Source organism: Sphaerodactylus townsendi, linkage group LG12 (assembly GCF_021028975.2).
Source record: "Sphaerodactylus townsendi isolate TG3544 linkage group LG12, MPM_Stown_v2.3, whole genome shotgun sequence".
Taxonomy (NCBI): Eukaryota; Metazoa; Chordata; class Lepidosauria; order Squamata; family Sphaerodactylidae; genus Sphaerodactylus; species Sphaerodactylus townsendi.
The window spans coordinates 6,611,864-6,629,742 of NC_059436.1; the positions used below are offsets into that span (position 1 = coordinate 6,611,864).

Consider the following 17,879-nt stretch of genomic DNA (forward strand, 5'->3'; position numbering starts at 1 on the left):
GGAAGCATACATGGTTCACCTTTCACTTTTAGCCTCACAACAATCCTATGAGGTAGGTTAGGCTGAGGAAATGACTGGCTTAAGGTCACCCAAGGAACTTCAGAGAAGAATGGAGGTGTCACAAGGTATAAAAACCAACTCTTCTGTTCTTCCCAAGTGGGTGCACGGTTGGGGAGCTACCCTAGGGAATATTCCTGTCACCCACCCCTCTCATACTGTTGCAACCATTACTAAGTGAGGAGTGAATCTGTGTCTACCTACTTACAAGTTACTGAGTGAGATGAAATGTGGTCACCCAGGCATGGTAAACACTGCTCTGGTATGGATTACACGTCCCACACTCAATTTGTATCTTCAATCTGACTTAATGCATAGAAAGGCCAAATGGCTTATTTGTAGCCATATATGAAAACTGTTGCATAGGTAGGCAGTTATCAGATACAGGTAGACTCCTTCTGGTGCCTTCGCAGCACATCTGCATCCCAACTAGGATGGTTGCCAAACCCATTCAGAACTAAAATTGTGGGTTCTGCTGCCATGTTTGGAAGAACAGTTCTTAAATCAAATGGTGGCTTGCCAAAATTATCTTCTTCCTAGAATTATGATAAATGAATATTGATAGATAAACCCCCCCCCCCTCTCAGCTTAAGGAGTGGAACTGAGCAAATGAACCATTTTGTAGCACGGGAGTAAATAGGGTCAACTGGTAAATAAGATCCGATTGAGCCTCTATTAAAGGGAAGAAAATGTTCTCCCTCCAGGCAGTGACAATCGTTTGTATGACTCAAGACTTGGACTGAATTGTGTTTTTGGTAGTCCCCAAATGACTACAAACCCCATGGGGAATTGGGATTTTGAGCAATGTAAGTATATATCCAAGGCTTTAACCATTATGTCCCAAAATTGTATGGCAGCTGAAAATTATAGCAGGGTAAATGGCAATCTGCGAGAACAAACTTTAGAGTTTGTTTAGAGAATAATGCCTTCCTGGGCATTTTGCACTTCCCTTATTAGCATGGCAGGATAAGAAATAGGCTACTAAATAGTACAGAATGAGAACTTGAAGCAACCCCCCCCCCCTTTTATCTTGCCCTAGTATATTGGAAGCTGTTTGCTGCCCCAGAGTTACTTAAACTGGGGGACTACTACTTAGGCTGGAGAAAGGCTTCAACCTTTGCTGAGTGATTTGGTTGGATACAACTCATTCAAGCCCCTTCGGCACACGCAGAATGATGCACTTTCACAACTGTTTGCTGTTCCGCACAGTAAAATCCAGCTGCAAAGTGCATTGAAAGTGGATTGAAAGTGCATTATTCTGCATATGTGGAAGGGGCCTAAATGTCTCTGAGGTTTTTACTACTACTATGGACAAAAGGAGTGACAGTGGAGTAGCAAAAGCTGAAAGGCTGTACACTGAGAGGATCAGAAGTGCCTCAAAAATTTGAAAGCGCTTCCCAGCTTCCATACAAATGTGCTCACCCTTTTAAAATCTTTCCAAGATGGAAAACAAGAGAGATGTTTTAGTTTCACACTGGGCCTTTGTGACACTCTGCTGTATTTCTTCTCGCAATAAACTATCCCGACTCTCTCAAAGCCACTGAATTAACATTTAAGTCAAACCCTTTTAATGTTCCTTGGACACGGCACACTGCCACTTTCCGTCTCTGAATTGTAAAGAGGGCTAGGAGTAAATAAATAATGCAGCAGGCATATCGCTTTGGTGAGATAGGCTCCCGAAGAATGACTTACTCAGCTCGGTGATGATGGGGATACTTTTAAAAGGAAGCTGCGGAAAGTGAATATCCTCTATGTCTCTATTAATTGCGATTGATGAAACTGTCAACATGTGGGGGAGGGGGGAGAGAAAGGTAAAGTTAGGAATTAAATGAATAGATTTGGAGTTTACAGGCAACTTGGAACGTTTTAAAGATACATCTCACCTGAATTTATCCTTGGATGATGGTGTTTTGAAGTATCTTACTTTTTTTTCTAAAGGAGAACCAATGCATTGCGTATGTGTAAAGTCTCATCAAATCACAGTGAGTTATGGCAACTCCAGCAAGGGGCTTTAAATGTGAGTAAGAAGTTGAGTGGTTTGCCATTGTTTTCCTCTGCAGAGACTTCCTTCTTACGTACTGATCTGATGAGGTCAGGCTATGCTATGCTGCCTTCCATCCCAGCCAGTGCATTAGGAGTTTTCTATTGTCCTGTTGGTCCCCCAACCTCCAATTTCATATAGAGCATTGCATGCATGCTTGTAATAGCTGTTATTTCAGTTCATCTCCCTTCCCAAGTTACCAGTGTGTACATGGGCACTCAGAAAACACCACAAAAAAGTATTCCTGATGTGACTGTTTGTATAAATATATCATCATTCTTTTTGTGCCTTGTATAATTCGTTCAATAGAATAAGGGTTGTCAGCCAAATGCTGGCAACTGGCAGAAAACTCTGGGCGGGGGGATGAAATTAATATTGTTCTGACACTAACATCACTTGTGTTACAATCCCAGACATAACATCATCACTTTGGCCCTTTACACACAGCAAATGTAAAGCGAGTTGCAGGTGGGATGAATGAGCCCGTCATAGCCCCAGGCTGTTTGCATGGCTGCGCATCCCAAGGTCGGCAAGTGCAATGGCCAGGCGTGCGCCTTCATATGGAGGCCCTTTTTTCCCCACTCACCTCCCTCCACTACGTAGCTATGAAGCCTGGCAGGCATGGACCTCCGCAGCCATGCTGCCGTCCCTGTGCCCCTTCTTAGCTACGCAGCAGAGAGGCAGGGACTGGGAAAAAAAGGGTAGTGCTGCCAAGTAATGCACTTCTGGGGCAGCCGTTCACTTGGCTGTGGCTGTAATCCACATTAAAATAGAAGAATTGTAGATAGTGTGATTCTTGAAAAACCCGGGTTGGGGGGGGAACGAAGAGTAGACTTGCGTTAGGAGTGGGATCAATGCAAAGTCCCTCCCCCCCCCAACATGGGTTTTATACTGTGGTTAGCCCGTGTTTATTGGCCCGTGAGGCCTTTTGGGTGCAGGTACAGAATTAATCATAAAGAAATGAAACTGGAAATATCTGTTCAACTTTTTAAAAATGTCAGTTGAACCAAGAGTATCAGTGCTGTCCTAAGAACATTTTCCTGGGAGTAAGCTCTATTGAATAGACCTGAGTAGGATCTGAGTTGACGTGCTTAGGATTGCTCTCTATATTCCCTAACGTTTCACAGATTAAATACATATTTGTAACGCTCCAGTTCTCCTATTGAGAATCTCTGCCTAAATTCTGCTGCCATTATTAGATATTGCTTTACTTTATCTTCTGTGTGCTTTGCTGATTCACTCTGAAATAGCTTCTGTTCTGCTGATTTAAATGCCAAGAAAATGGATCAGCAATGGTTCTTTTGGTTAAAGAGATACTCAAAAACCTAATTGTCCCACACTGGTTCAGAACAGCAACTATAGTCTGTGAATCAGCTGTGTACTGCGTTAATGTTCATGCCTTAATGTTCATGCACAAGAATAAACATACATTTGTAATATTATTTAGGGAACTTAATTTATTAGAATCAAGGTTACTATTATGCGGTGCGCATATATCCAACCTGTGCTCTGCCAGCTGCAGTACTGGCTGGAGTACTGAATCAGGTTCAAGATTCTGGTGTTAACCTTTAAACCTCAAACAGTCTGGGGCCCGCATGCCTATGGTGCTGTTGCCCGAAGATCATGACATGTGGTGAGTGACAATCTTCTAGTGATTCCTGGCCCAAAAGAAGTCCGGCTAGCCTCAACCAGAGCTAGGGCATTTTCTCCCCTGGTCCCAGTTTGGTGGAACACTGTGTCTAACAAGACCCGGGCCCTGATGCAGTTTTCTCAGGGCCTGCCAGACACAGCTGCTCCACAAGGCATTTAGTTGAGGCAGCTGTGGATTTTCTGTCATCAGCCTCCACTGCTTTTAACCACCACATCATGGTGGAAGACTGAAAGTGTGCAAACATAGTACAGACACCATACAAATGGATCTGTAAAACCAACATAGAAAAGCAGAACACCCAAACTGTTGACAAAAGAATGAACAAACATAATCAGAAATGAAATCGGGTGACATCCAAAACAGATCTTCTGTAGCCCTCTCACTTACATTGAAATTAATGTGCATAGATGGGGAATGTGCATGAGTAAGCAGGTGCTACCCATGCCCATGGGCATTCTCTGAGTCATGACAACAGAATCTACATGTGTTGGAAGTATATATGCACAGCTTCTATCCTCATGCTTAGGAGCTCTCAGGGATGTCAGGTTCCCCTGACCGTCAGCAGGGGATTGCAGTAGGGGGATAGGGTTGTCAGATCCAGGTTGGGAAACTGGAAGATTTGGAGATGGAGCCTGGGGAGGACAGAGAGTTTAATGGAGTACAATGGCATAGCCACCCCCCTCCCCAAAGCATCCATTTTCTCCAGGGGAGCTGGTCTTTGTACTCTGGAGATGAGCTGTAATTCTGGGGGATCCCCAGGTCCCACCTGGAGGCTGGCATCCCTACTGTGGAAACAGACTCAAAACAAAAGAGAACCAATGCAGTTTTGATTGATTCACACGATCTCTTCACGCTGCAGAATATCGCATAGAGTACACATCGCATAAATATACACAAGAAAGCAAGATTGAATCCCCTAGTTTTCAAATGTCGCCTAGGGCAGGATTTGGTGCACTTTGTTCACCCTCAAATATGCTAATGAAGAAAACAAGGTCACTCTGCCAAGGTGGCAATAAATTGGATTAAAAATTGAATTGACTGCATAAGCAGGAATTTAGTTGGTATTAAACATGTTGGTGGGATATTCATGTCATACAATAAAGGAATTAAACACTAGATCTTGGAGCACACACAGACAAACACAATCCTACCGAATACAGGAGGAAGTTTATGCAGCCGTTAATCCAATTTATATGTCAATGAAGCCTATAGTAGTCACTCAGCAAATTGTGAAAATGGATTGAGAAGATGAAAGTGTTTTCGACAGGCTCGAAGAAGTTAGGACGTAAGAAAAGAGAATCTGAGTACCTTGGAACAGAAAGTTTCAGCACTTGCCTATGGAAAGGGGAAGGACAAGACAACATGTTCAGTAAGGGTCCGTAGATCAGGCCCCTTCCGCACATGCAGAATAATGCACTTTCAATCCACTTTCACAATTGTTTGTGAGTGGATTTTGCTACTTCACACATTAAACTCTAGCTGCAAAGTGCATTGAAAGTGGATTTAAAATGCATTATTCTGCATGTGCAGAAGAGGCCTCTGTGGTAGACCAGCCACTTGGCATGCAGAAGGTTCCAGTTTCAACCCACTGCATCCTCACATAAAAGGATTGGGTAGAAAGTAATGTGAAAAACCTGTACATAAGAAAACTGCAGCCAGTCAGAGTAAACAGTACTGATCATGATAGATAACTTGTTGGATCCACTACAAGTAAAGTTCATGGGCAGAAGGAAACAGCAAGCAAGAGAAGAAAACTGGGAGTGGACAGGACCTGGTGAAAGAGAGGAGAGGAAGTAAGGGAACTCTGGATGGAAGGGATTGGAGAGCTATATTGCTAAGGCTCCTTCCGCACATGCAGAATAACGCACTTTCAAACTGCTTTCAATGCTCTTTGAAGCTGTGCGGAATAGCAAAGTCCCCTTGCAAACAGTTGTGAAAGTGGTTTGAAAATGCATAATTCTGCGTGTGTGGAAGGGGCCTAAGAGAAGAGGAAGGAGCCCCATGGCGCACAGTGGTAAGCTGCAGTACTGCAGTCAAAGCTTTGCTCACAACCTCAGTTTGACCTTGATGAAAGTTGGTTTCAGGTAGCCGACTGAAGGTTGACTCAACGCTTCCATTTTTTCAGGGTCAGTAAAATGAGTACCCAGCTTGCTGGGGTTAAAGTGTAGATGTCTGTGGAAGGCAATGGCAAACCACCCCATAAATAATGTCTGCCTAGAAAGCATCATGATGTAATGGTACCCATGGGTCAGTAATGGCTCAGTGCTTACACAGGGGACTTCCTTTCCCTTTGCAGTCAAAATTCTGATCACAAGCTGAATTCAATCTCGACCAAAGTCAGTTTCAGGTAGTTGGCTCAAGGTTGTTTCAACCGTCCATCCTTCTGAGGTTAGTCAAATGAATACCCAGCTTGCTGAGGGTAAAGTGTAGCAATAGCAATAGCAAACCACCCCATAAGCAGTCTGCCTAGTAAACATTGTGATGTGACATCACTCCATTTAATTATGACCAGGTACTTACACAGGGGAGTGACTGCCATTACCTTTTTAACAGAAGAGGATGATGGGGGAAAGCTAGAGTTGGAATAAAATACGTGAAAACTGTTAAGAAGAGTTGAGGTTGTATTTGACCACTCATTCGCCTCTGGCTATTTTCATTATATATTTCAACTATATGGTATATCTCCAGTGGTGGGATCCAAACATAATATAAATATAAAATAAGATTGTTTGCTGATGACATCGTAATAATGTGCGAACAGCCTCGAGAATCAATCCGACAGCTGAAAGAGACATTGGAGGAATTTGGTGAAGTCTCAGGACTTAAAGTGAATGAGACCAAATCGAAAATAATGATATTTAACATGGATAATAACCAAGAAAGGAAAATTCACTCTGAATTAAAATACGAACTAGTATATAAGTTGAAGTATTTGGGAATAGTACTAGCAAAAAATAATTCACTGTTGTATAAAAACAATTATGAAAATACATGGAAAGAAATTAAGAAGGAATTAGTAAGATGGGAAAAAAATGAAACTGCTCATTGTTGGGAAGAATAGCGAAAACAGTAAAACAATATATTTTAGCTAAAATGATTTTTCTCTTTCAAACAATTCCTATTATTGGTCTCTAATAAAAGTGTTTTTCAGCAATGGAAGAGAAGATATATTAAGAAATATATTTGGGATGGTAAAAAGCCCAGGATTTAGTTACAAAAAACATGTAATGCATAGTCAAGAAAGGAAGGAGGGTTAGGTGTACCAAACTTAAAAAAATATACTACCAAGTTGCAGCCATGGTGTGGACTCAAAGAGAATTGGATGGCGCTAGAAAATAAGGAAATACTAAATGTGGAGGGTTTTAATCCTGATCTACGGATGGCATGCACATTTATGGCATAATAAGATTAAAGAAGTAAACAAAGGAAATTCTGACAATCACTACATTAGAAAAGCTTTCAAAAGGCTATTAGTCTGGGAAGAATATAAAAGAACAACACTTATAAGAAACACCAGGGTGGATATCTCCACAAGAAGCAGTAGCATTTAAGACCAATTGAAGTAATATATAATGCAGTAAGATTATAAGGATATAGTTATAGGGACTAATAATAACTGGAAAAATTAAAGAAAGGGAAAGGAAATCATGAAATGAAATGGACAACAGTGTCAGAGATTCCTGTATACTCAGATGAAGGATAATGTTCAAGCAGGATGTAAAGAAAGGGTATTTGAACTAATAACAAGTGTGACCTTTGGGAAGCTCTATTTAAAGACGATCGAAAATATATAATTAAAAAAGAGTCTATGCAATGTTATTAACAAAAGGAAATGGAATCAGAAAGAATAAAAAAAACAATATGATTATCTGGAGCAAACAGAGAATAGGTCATAACATAGAACTAGAAGAATGGGACAATATGTGGAAAGATATAAAATTTACACAAAATATAAAATTTAAGAGAAAATTGGGTTAAAAGATGTTTTATAGGGTAAGCATCTGTGCCCAGTGAAAATAGCAAAGATGTACAAAAACAAAAAATAACAAATGCTGAAGATTAAAGCATGGAAGAAATAGGGATCATACGAGCATACATCTGGGTGGGACTGTAAAAAAAAGAAATAGCAGAGGAATATTGGTCAAAAATATATACTGTGATTGTAAAATTTTGGGTAATAAAATAAAGTCTCAGCTAAAGAGCTATTTCTACTCTAGCAACATAATGTGTAAGAAAACAAGAATCAACTTAAAATATAAAAAACTCTTATTCTATATGACTACACAGTGACGAGGCTACTTTGCTAGCCAAGAACTGGGAAATTAGAAAAGGGTTCCATCAATTGAAAGATTGGTTGAGCGCTCTTCTAGAATACTTCTAACAAATGAAAAGCTGTCATCGCTGATCAAGAATAAAACATCAAAGATTTTGTTGAAACTTGGACCCCCATTGCTAAAAATATATGGATTACTGAGGAAGGAGTGTAAAGATATTGTAAAGTACTGTAACATGTAAAAAAGATAAGTCATAAGGATAGTTAATGAGAAAATAAGAATTGTGAATTAATAATATAAAAATATCTACTGTAGAAATAGATTAGTTGGATATATATAATAGTAATTTAAAAAAAAGCAAGTGTATAAGATATAAGATAGATATATTTGTATTTGATTATAGACTTACATTTGAGTATATATGAAGGGATATGAGTTTGAATATATATACAAAAACATTTGCTTGTATTATGGAAAAAAATTTTTTTTTCTAACTAGAGACATATAGTTAAGGCTGCTAGGGAGTAGTAAATACGAAGTATATTATTTTTGGGAATAAGATAAGAATCTGTGGAGAAAGGAATTTCTTTACTCACCCAGTTAAAGAATTAGGAAGAAAAGATATATGTGTTATATGGATGTGTTATGTGAAGTCTTACTGTAAATTTGTTTTGTATTGTGTAATATTGTTTTATATGGTTGAAATAATAAAATTTTAAAAAAAACATTTTAATAACAGGTTCCGATGGTGGTGGGATTCAAACAGTGGCGCCGCCGCACACACGCACCTCCAGTCCCTATTGGGCAGGGAGGTTGCTTTAGTAACCCCTTCTCAGCACTCAGAAAAAATTAGTAACCACTTCTAGAGAAGTGGTGAGAACTGGTTGGATCCCACCTCTGTGTATCTCTCACTTGCTTCTGACATATGACTGGAGAAAGCTATAATCAACTTGATCTCTTTTGGCTATCCATCAGGGCAGCAATTCATACTTGTGCTTATCAGGAGAACTTAATGATGTTGTCTGAAACAGAATAATTTCCAGTTAAATTAGAAATGAGCAGATTTCCCTATTGCTTCAGTGTTTAAATTTTTTATCTGTACTACATTCCACTTCTCTAAGTTCTAGTTCCGAAAATCATTCCAGAACCATGGCAATCATACTTTTCCCTTCCTTTCAACTGCCTCTGTCCATTTGTATTTCTCTCCTTCAGCATTACTGATCCATACATTTGGACGGATAACACATTGCAAAAAAACCAAACAAACCAGTGTTGATGTATGTGTGCACTATTTTACTGATGTGCTCATTTGAAATGGTGAAACAGCTCATAAGGAATACTGATGCACTTATATATACCTTCATATCAAGATTTTTTCCCCCTCAGTGTTTTATTGGTATTACTGGGGGAAGAAAAGCATAGCTAGTAAAGGTTTTGAGAGCCAGGAAAACTGAATGTGCAAACTGTATTTGCCAAGTGTCTATTTTTTAGAAAAATAATGGAAAATACCTACTGCATCAGTTTAATGTGGGAAAGAAGATAATTCAGAACTCTGATCCAATGAGGAAAATCAGTAAAGAGAATTTCAGAAATATTCTTAATGAAAATTGTGAGATTTGCTACAGAATAAATAGGGTTAGGATCAGGAGGTTAATATAAAACACCATTGCAGTAACTCACTACAATTTAAAAGTGATGCCTTTGTGCCTAATTTGAATATGCATTTTTTTCAGATACTGTTGTGCCTAATTTGAATATGCATTCAGTCATTTGGCTGGACATGTTTTTCTTATGTCAATATTTTTGCTGCCACGAAGTACACAGCCCTATACCTGAAATCCCTCATCTTGGCAGGGTGCTATTACCAAAGATTACTTAATTGCATCCTACTACTGTATATTTGAATTGCAGCAGCATATTAAGTTGTCAGGTTTAATTACTGTTGTATGTTTAGATTATGCCACAGATTATTTAGTTCAATACCTAGGTTTGCCAACCTGCTTGCGACGTAACATGACAGGGTACTAATTAGAGTGATACAGAGAAATATAAACCTTTCCATGTTGGAAAACACTGCACTGAAGCATCTGCATGAATCCTCAGAAAACAATGCTTTTCAATGGGTCTTCCAAATTACTTTACAAAGACTTTGTTTACAAAGAGTTGCATAGCGGGCTTCCAAGGAACCCTTATAAAATAGACTGGATGGGTCAGATTCACTGATGATAGCCCTACCACTGGCCATTAGCCATGGCAGTGAAGGATACATGCTCTGTGTGGACAAGCAGATTTCCTGCAATCATCACACACTGGGGATGGCTGTCATCATTCTGACAGTCTATTTCCATTCTGGCATGCATCATTATTTGACAGTCTATTTGCATGCTGGTCTGCCAGCCACGCTAAGACATGGAATGCCTTTGGTTTGAGCCTGCTTTCTACCAACCATGTCTTCCTTTTTTTTTAGCCCTTCTCCTGCATGTTTCCTGCTTTCCGCACAACACGCAGGAAATATTTTCAAAACGTCTCAGGAAACAAGATCACTAATTTAGCATTTTCAAAAAAAATTCCCCTGTTTTGAGCATAAATATTTTTTTTCCAAAACATCTTGTTTCACTGGACCTTTGGGGAGCCGGCCGCTGATAGTGCCATCCCCTCTGCCCTCTGTCCATTCTGTATGCTGGTTGTAAGATAAGATCTTTTGACAGCCCTGTTGATTATTGATCACCATTTGATAGCGATTTTAGTGATATTAGGCTTTTCTGCTGTATTTTAAATGTTGTGTTTATGATGTACGTTATCTGATGTTTTAGATTGTGTACTGCCCAGAGCCCTTCAGGGGTGGGCAATTATAATAATTTTTTTTAAAAAATAACTGTGCAGAATTCCACCCCCAAATGCTTTTTTCCCCATCTTGAAAATGTTTTATTTGTGCTGTGCAGAAAAAGCCACAGTCTTATACTGATATAATAATGGTCCCAGAAACTTTTAGAGCATATGTGTATAGGATTTCCAACTCTAGCGTTCTACCGGAGTTCTACTGGAATTTCAGCTGGTCTCCAGATTTACAGAGATCAATTCCCCTGGATCAGGGGTAGGGAACCTGCGGCTCTCCAGATGTTCAGGAACTACAATTCCCATCAGCCCCTACCAGCATGGCCAATTAATGGGTTCAAGGTACTGGAAAAAATATTTCACCTAAACATCAGGAAAAATTTCCTGATGGTTAGGGCTGTTCCACAGTGGAATATACTGCCTCAGAGTGTGGTGGAGTCTTCTTATTTGGAGGTTTTTAAACTGATGCTGGATGGCCATCTGTCAAGAGTGCTTAGATGGTGTGTTCCTGTATGGCAGGGGGTTGGACTCGATGGCCCTTGTGGTCCCTTCTCAAATTCCAAAAACTTTTAATGGCATAAAACAATTTAACCATTTACAGGATGAAATTGGTTAATTTAAAACTAGTACATAAAATTCCCTCTGGGACCAAGGATCAAATCTAGAAATCTGGCAACTGTCTCTGTGGTACATGGGTGGGAATCACTGAGGAGGAACGCTACCAAGTCCCTGTGTCTGATTTTGCTGGAGCCTTTTCCTTCCTGATGGCTTTGAGAAAAATGGGGTGATGGCAGTCGAATTTATTGCATTTAAGGAGAACGTGTTCTGTCGATTCCAGAGAACCTTGGTTGCAGAAACAAACTGTTTTCCTGTGGCGTGTTATTGTATCTTCCTCTCATTTGGGCAGTTGGGAGAATATTCAATTGTGCCATAATAAAGAATCTGCGTAGATGAGGAGTAATCAGATTGCTCATGTATTTTGGCATTAAGTCAGGTAAAGGTGTTGAAATGCCATAGGATGTGGGGGAACAAATTCTCTGGGTGCTTGCAAGAAGGGTTCTTTGTTTTAAGATAGGGTTCTTTGTTTTAAGATCCAGAATGCTTGGCTTTCATCTAACTGAAGAAGTTGATAAAACTGTATTACTATTTTGTGAATTGTGGTCTCTTCTCTATGGCCGTTTCTGCATGGCGTCGCTGGGGGTTGGGTCGGCGCATTCCGCGCCCACTCAACCCCCCTGGGACCGTTTGCATGAATGGCCCCAGAAACAGCCGGGATGACGGTGCTGCGGAGTGCCGTTGCCCGGCTGACCCAGCTTGTCCCTGGCCCTCCGGCGCGTAGCCGAGGCCTGGAGACATACCACCCTGGCCCTGCGTGCCTGCTTCAGCGTCGCAGAGCAGGGGGGCTGTTCGCATGGCAGCGGCTCCAAGCCGGTGTTTCCCAACAACCTCACTCCCCGAGCGAGGTTGGGAAATGCCGGCTTCGTGCTGGTCGGGCGGTGCGAGGGCGGCGCGGCTGCGCAGCAGCTGCGCCCCCTGGGGACGGCATTTTTGCCGTCCCCAGGCCGCCATAAAACGCCCGTGCAGAAAGGCCCTCTGTGAGTCCTGTTTGCTTTTTGTTTTTCTCTTTATGGCTAGTTTTGAAGATTCATCTTAATTGTGTCTTCTTTTGCATTTTCACAGACAATGTACACAGCAATTATATGAGCAGTATGTGATGATGCATTAATAAGTGAAATATGTTTATTGTCTTATACAACTGTACTGTGCAATGTAGCTGTTAATCTTGTATGTTTTCATGAGCAATGTATACAGTAATTTTATGTGCAATGTATATGTGAAGGATTAATATGTGTGTAATGCTAATCTAGACTCACAATTGTGAGGGAAAATGCACATATTAATGGAAAAGACTTGAACCAGTGTGATGCAGTGGATAAATGTCACATGAGAGTCAGGGAGATGCAGGTTCAAATCCCCAAATGGCCATGAAGCCCACTAGGGTGATCTAGCAGGTGCATTGGAAGAGGATCAAAAAATCAAAAATGTAGCAGATTGATAGAAAACAGCATGAAAATATATAATTGTCCCATTCCATTTACACAGTGGGTATTTAACTGAAGTGAGTATTTTACCTCAAAGCAGTATGGGTGAGAAATTCAAAATCATTCCTACCGGGGAAGCATTTTCTTGAATGTTTGAACTACCCCTTAGTTGTAATGCAGTTTGAAACTTTGAAAAACACGACTTGTTATTGTTGTCTCTGAAATGCAGGCCTAACATTTCCTGAGATTTTTTTTAAATTATTCAAGGGAGTTGCATTCTAAGCCTGCATCACAGTCATGACAAAAAATGCAGTTTTGGCAAAGTTTTTGATGTGAAACAAAGAGACTTTATCTACTGTTGCAAAGTTTAAAATAACAACCGAATGGGAACAGCAGGGTGGCAGTATGTCAAAACAACTCAAAAATGGGTCTGTCAGCGACTGAGAAGCATTGTGTTTAAAAGGCAGGTTTTTAATTGTCTTTATTTTTTTAAAAAAACCAGACAAGTAACTTCACAGCCGAATCAAAAACATATTAAATCTTTTTCCTGTAGCTCACAGAACTATTATGCTGTATTCAGCACTCAGTGATCAACTTTATTGCATTTGATCCCTTTTACATCACGGTTAGCCTTCTCTGTGGGTAGCGTTACAAAATAACGTTCCATAACCTTTTCACCTTCAGAAAGGCTTGGCTTGGGAGGAACTAATGAGGAAGGAGAATGGCTGAGGGAGAAGACAGTACTTGTGCACGCATGATTGTGTGAACACACATGAACATTTTGCATGGTTCATAAAACACTTGCAAACTTCGAGGGGTATTTTTGATTTTTTTTAAAAAGTCACAGGATTTTCTTTATCATGCTTGAGTGACCTTCTTGTGAAGGTACAAGAACATGTGAAGAACATACATCAGTGTCTTATACTGAATCAAACGATTGGCCTGCCAAGGTTCAAATGGTCTACTTGGACTGGAAGTAGCTCTCCAGGGTCTCAGATGGAGAGTTTTCACTTCACTTGCTATTTGATCCTTTCAACTGGAGATGGTGTCTTCAACTTGATTGCCAAACAGATTTCAGCTGAAGACATACTCTGTCCATGTGCAGAAGCTTAGGCTCATTCCACACATGCAGAATAATGCACTTTCAAACTGCTTTTAGTGCTCTTTGAAGCTGTGCAGAATAGCAAAATCCACTTGCAAACAGTTGTGAAAGTGGTTTGAAAATGCATTATTTTGCATGTGCGGAAGGCTTCTCAGTTTCAAATGATGAGCTGAAGAAAAAGCTTTCTTAAGGAATTGTTTGATTCCGAATACGTCCAAGCATTACAAGCTATGTAAATTTATATTCCGAATGTGGTAATTATACATTTTAGTGACTTCACTGGCTCTTCCTAACGTTCCTTCATTACTCTAATCTTTGCTTTGGCACTGAGTATTATAAAATCTCTTGAATGATACTAAAGAAATGGGCAAACCACTTAGTGAAGCCATCCATTGCCACCTCATTGCCAGTTAATTAATATTTTGTCTTTCCCAAGAGGATCACAAATCTCACTCTTTTGCAAAATTAAAGGTGGAGGGCGGGGAAGAGAAGCAATAAAGATTTTTAAAAGTCCTCCAAGATTGGAGCAGTTTTGCATGCAGGTCCAAGCCAGGAGCCTCTTCTGCCTAAAGGAGACACAACCCACATTCTTCTACTTCCCTAAAAACATTCACTATTCAATATATATGAATCAAACTGGAATGACTGTTCCATGATTTTTGGTGTTTACCTTTATTTTTTGTCAACATTTTTGATCTTCTGCTTTCTCTATTGGTTTGGTACATCTGTATGCATTATGAATGCATGTTGTAGCCCTGACCCAGATTGCCCAGGCTAGCCTGATCTAGCCAGAGCTCAGAAGATTAGATGGATTGGCCCTGATTAGTATTTGGAAGGGAGACCACCAAGAAATACCAGTCATGATGCAGAGGCAGGCAATGGCAAACAACCTCTGAACGCCTCTTGCCTTGAAAACTCTACCAGGATAGCCGTAAATCAGATGTGACTGGATGGCAAAAAGGGTGCACAAAACATTTAGGGAACATTTCATGTGACGTAATAGAAAATGGCACCCAATATATGGCTCATTCTGCACATGCAGAATAATGCACTTTCAAACTGCTTTCAGTGCTCTTTGAAGCTGTGCGGAATAGCAAAATCCACTTGCAAACAGTTGTGAAAGTGGTTTGAAAACGCATTATTTTGCGTGTGCGGAAGGGGCCTATAACTATGGGAGAAATCTGTGCAAGGAAGAAGCCACGATAAAATGGGGGTTTTAGGTCAGAAGGAGGACAGGAAGTTTCTTCAAATTTTTCCTAGAAGTCTTATAGCAATGATAGTAGAAATTGCTTGCACTGCCATTTCTCAGCTCAGGTTCAAAGGGGGAAGGGTCTGTTCCTAATTTGCAAATGCTGTGAGTTTGTAAAACAGGCAAAAGTCTACCAGCTGAGTTTCCCTGCTGAAGAAGGTCGTCAATAATAGTGGTTCAGTATAACCATTCCCTTTAAAATTGTTGACAGTTGACACTTTTAAAGGGCGCACATTTATTTATGTACTTAATTTAAAGTGCATCACGGAGGCTTAATTACAAAATGTTGAAACAGCCACACACACAATGCAACAGGCCTAGGATTACAGAAACTGGGGAACAATGTAACCAGAACACTATCTCAGACGTGGCATACCAAACATCACTTTAACAATATCAGAAGTACCGGTGATTATAAGACATTCCTAGCAACACAGACTTAGCTCATGAGTAGACTTAGCAGCACTTATCACAGGTTGAACCACAGGAGAAACAAGGCTCATTGTATCCCTATGGACTAGAGTACTTTCTCCACCTTCCTCCTCTTACCTCCTGATGCACTGAACTTAAATGGTATGGAACGGATGTTGAGGGTTGCCAGGATAGATTTTGTGTCCACTAAGGTCAGATCACCAGAGCCTCTGTCGTAGGCTGAGAGTACAACACATATTGTACAGTGCTTAATGTTGACAGCCTTCAAGTCTGCACAGGAAAGGGCACTGCCCTGGTAAAAGAGTAAAGATGAAGGGTATGAGAATTAGAGAGCAGTGCCAGACCAATTCACAGGGTAGTAAATCCAGCAGCTACCATAAAGACTTTGGATCACATGTGTGCCTAGTGTTCCATGCTGAGAACTCAGCTCCAAGGTGGATGGGAGTCCAATATCCACTGGGACTGTGGGGAGCAGAGTGGAAAGGTTTAACCCTTGTGTTTTCCTACCTTGAAATGACCACACAGGACATCTATTCAGTCTCCTTGGGGGAACTGAAATGTAGCAATGCAGTGAAACATAAATTTCCCCAGGAAACATCATTTCAGATTGAAAAAAATTTGGCAGCTTAAGCCTCTTCTGTCACTATGATCTTAAATTTGACTCCTGTGCACCTAAGAACTGAGTTCCTATGAGTGTCATACATAGGTGGACATGAGAACAGGCCCTGAGACCGCTGCCGAATTCAAGCTTCAGTTGAATGTGTATACAGAAGCACAGAAGCTTGTTCCAAGGGCTGTTACATCCCAGAAATACAGATCAAGCCCACATTAAGGCATTGCTGCTACAACAACTGGACCACTTAGCATGGAGGCACATCTATTTTGTTTTAAACTTACCTTCACTTCCCTGCGCAGCTCCACAGGAACAAGGGACATGCACCTGTGGCCATGGCAATGCCTTGGGGGTTGGCAGGCAGGAGGCGTGTCCCCTCATCCCTGCAGAGCTCTGCAAGGAAGAGAAGGTAAGTTTAAAACAAAACTAAAAGCGGCGCCTCCCCCTGGTGCTGTTCGCTCGGCACTGGGTACAAAACAATGTTTTTAGAAAAACTCGCTCATTTAGCAAGTTTCAAAAACACTGTTTCCCCACTGGTTGGGGGAAAAAACATGGTGCTGCCTCGTTTCAGAGGCAGAAGCCGTGCGAAGTTCTCCCCCCACCAACTGGAGTTTTTGGCCCATGCGGAGTGGGCCTCAGTTGTGCATGCAAATGGTCTCAGGTCCAACCCCTGGCAACCCCAGTTAAAAAATGCCGATAGGAGGTAATGTGAAAGGCCTCCGCCTGAGACCCTGGAGAGCAGCTTCCAGTCTGAGTAGGTAATATTTGTCAAAAGTCTGATTCAGCATAAGGCAGTTTCATTAGTCCACATGTATAAAAATATGGCTTTTTTGACAACCGAGTGGTCACAGAGGAGGAGCAGAAGCCCAAGTGAAGTAATCCCCATTCTTCTTTTCAGTGTCTGTCATTTTGAAACCACAGAAATTTGGAGGGGCTAGGCCTAGAGTAAAATACAGGTTTCCTATAATAGGAAAATACAAAGGAAGCTTGAAACGAACAATAAAGGATCTGCATACCTGGAATAAGTATAGTTTAGGGAAATTATTGATGAATTCCCATTCTCTCTCGAGATATTCAAGAGAGCCAACAAAGACAATATCCTTCAGTTCAGTTAAGGTGAAGTTACTGGCACGCAGAGGCATCACAAAGTTGCGTAGTCCAATCAGTGGTGAGCTGTCGTTTCCGAAAACACAGACGACAATGTGATTGCGCAGCAAAGGGACGAACTTCTTTTTTTGCTTCTAAAGGAGACAGAAAATAACTGTCTGTGGCTATGAAAGAGTTTGTTCCCTTATGAAAGCAGTATCGCAGGAGAATTTGGATCACAAGACACATAACTTAGGCAGCGACAGACAAACATGAAGTTCATATTTAATTCCCCTTCGGGCAAAGCATGTCCAAATTTTCAGAAGGGCTTGTGAATCGAATCAACAATTTTTTTAAAAAATCAGATTTTAGCTAGTCAGTCTGGACTGTTTAACCTGAAGCAGTAACTCCAGGCCTCCTATTTAGTTGGGTCTACTAGTCATCTTTTTCACTCACAGCCCCATTCAAACGCAGGAGTAATGGGCTGTGGCGTTGAT

At 40.8% G+C, this 17,879-nt stretch overlaps 1 protein-coding gene across 1 annotated transcript in view; it reads right to left on the minus strand.

Moving 5' to 3' along the window:
- Positions 1-17,879, minus strand: part of KCNU1 (potassium calcium-activated channel subfamily U member 1) — a 92,160-nt gene that overhangs the window by 8,031 nt on the left and 66,250 nt on the right. The window contains exons 24-26 of the mRNA XM_048513086.1: positions 17,313-17,537; positions 15,801-15,975; positions 1,750-1,836 (exon numbers count right to left, since the gene is read on the minus strand). Coding sequence (XP_048369043.1) covers positions 1,750-1,836; positions 15,801-15,975; positions 17,313-17,537 — 487 coding nt within the window. The remainder of the gene's footprint in view (positions 1-1,749; positions 1,837-15,800; positions 15,976-17,312; positions 17,538-17,879) is intronic.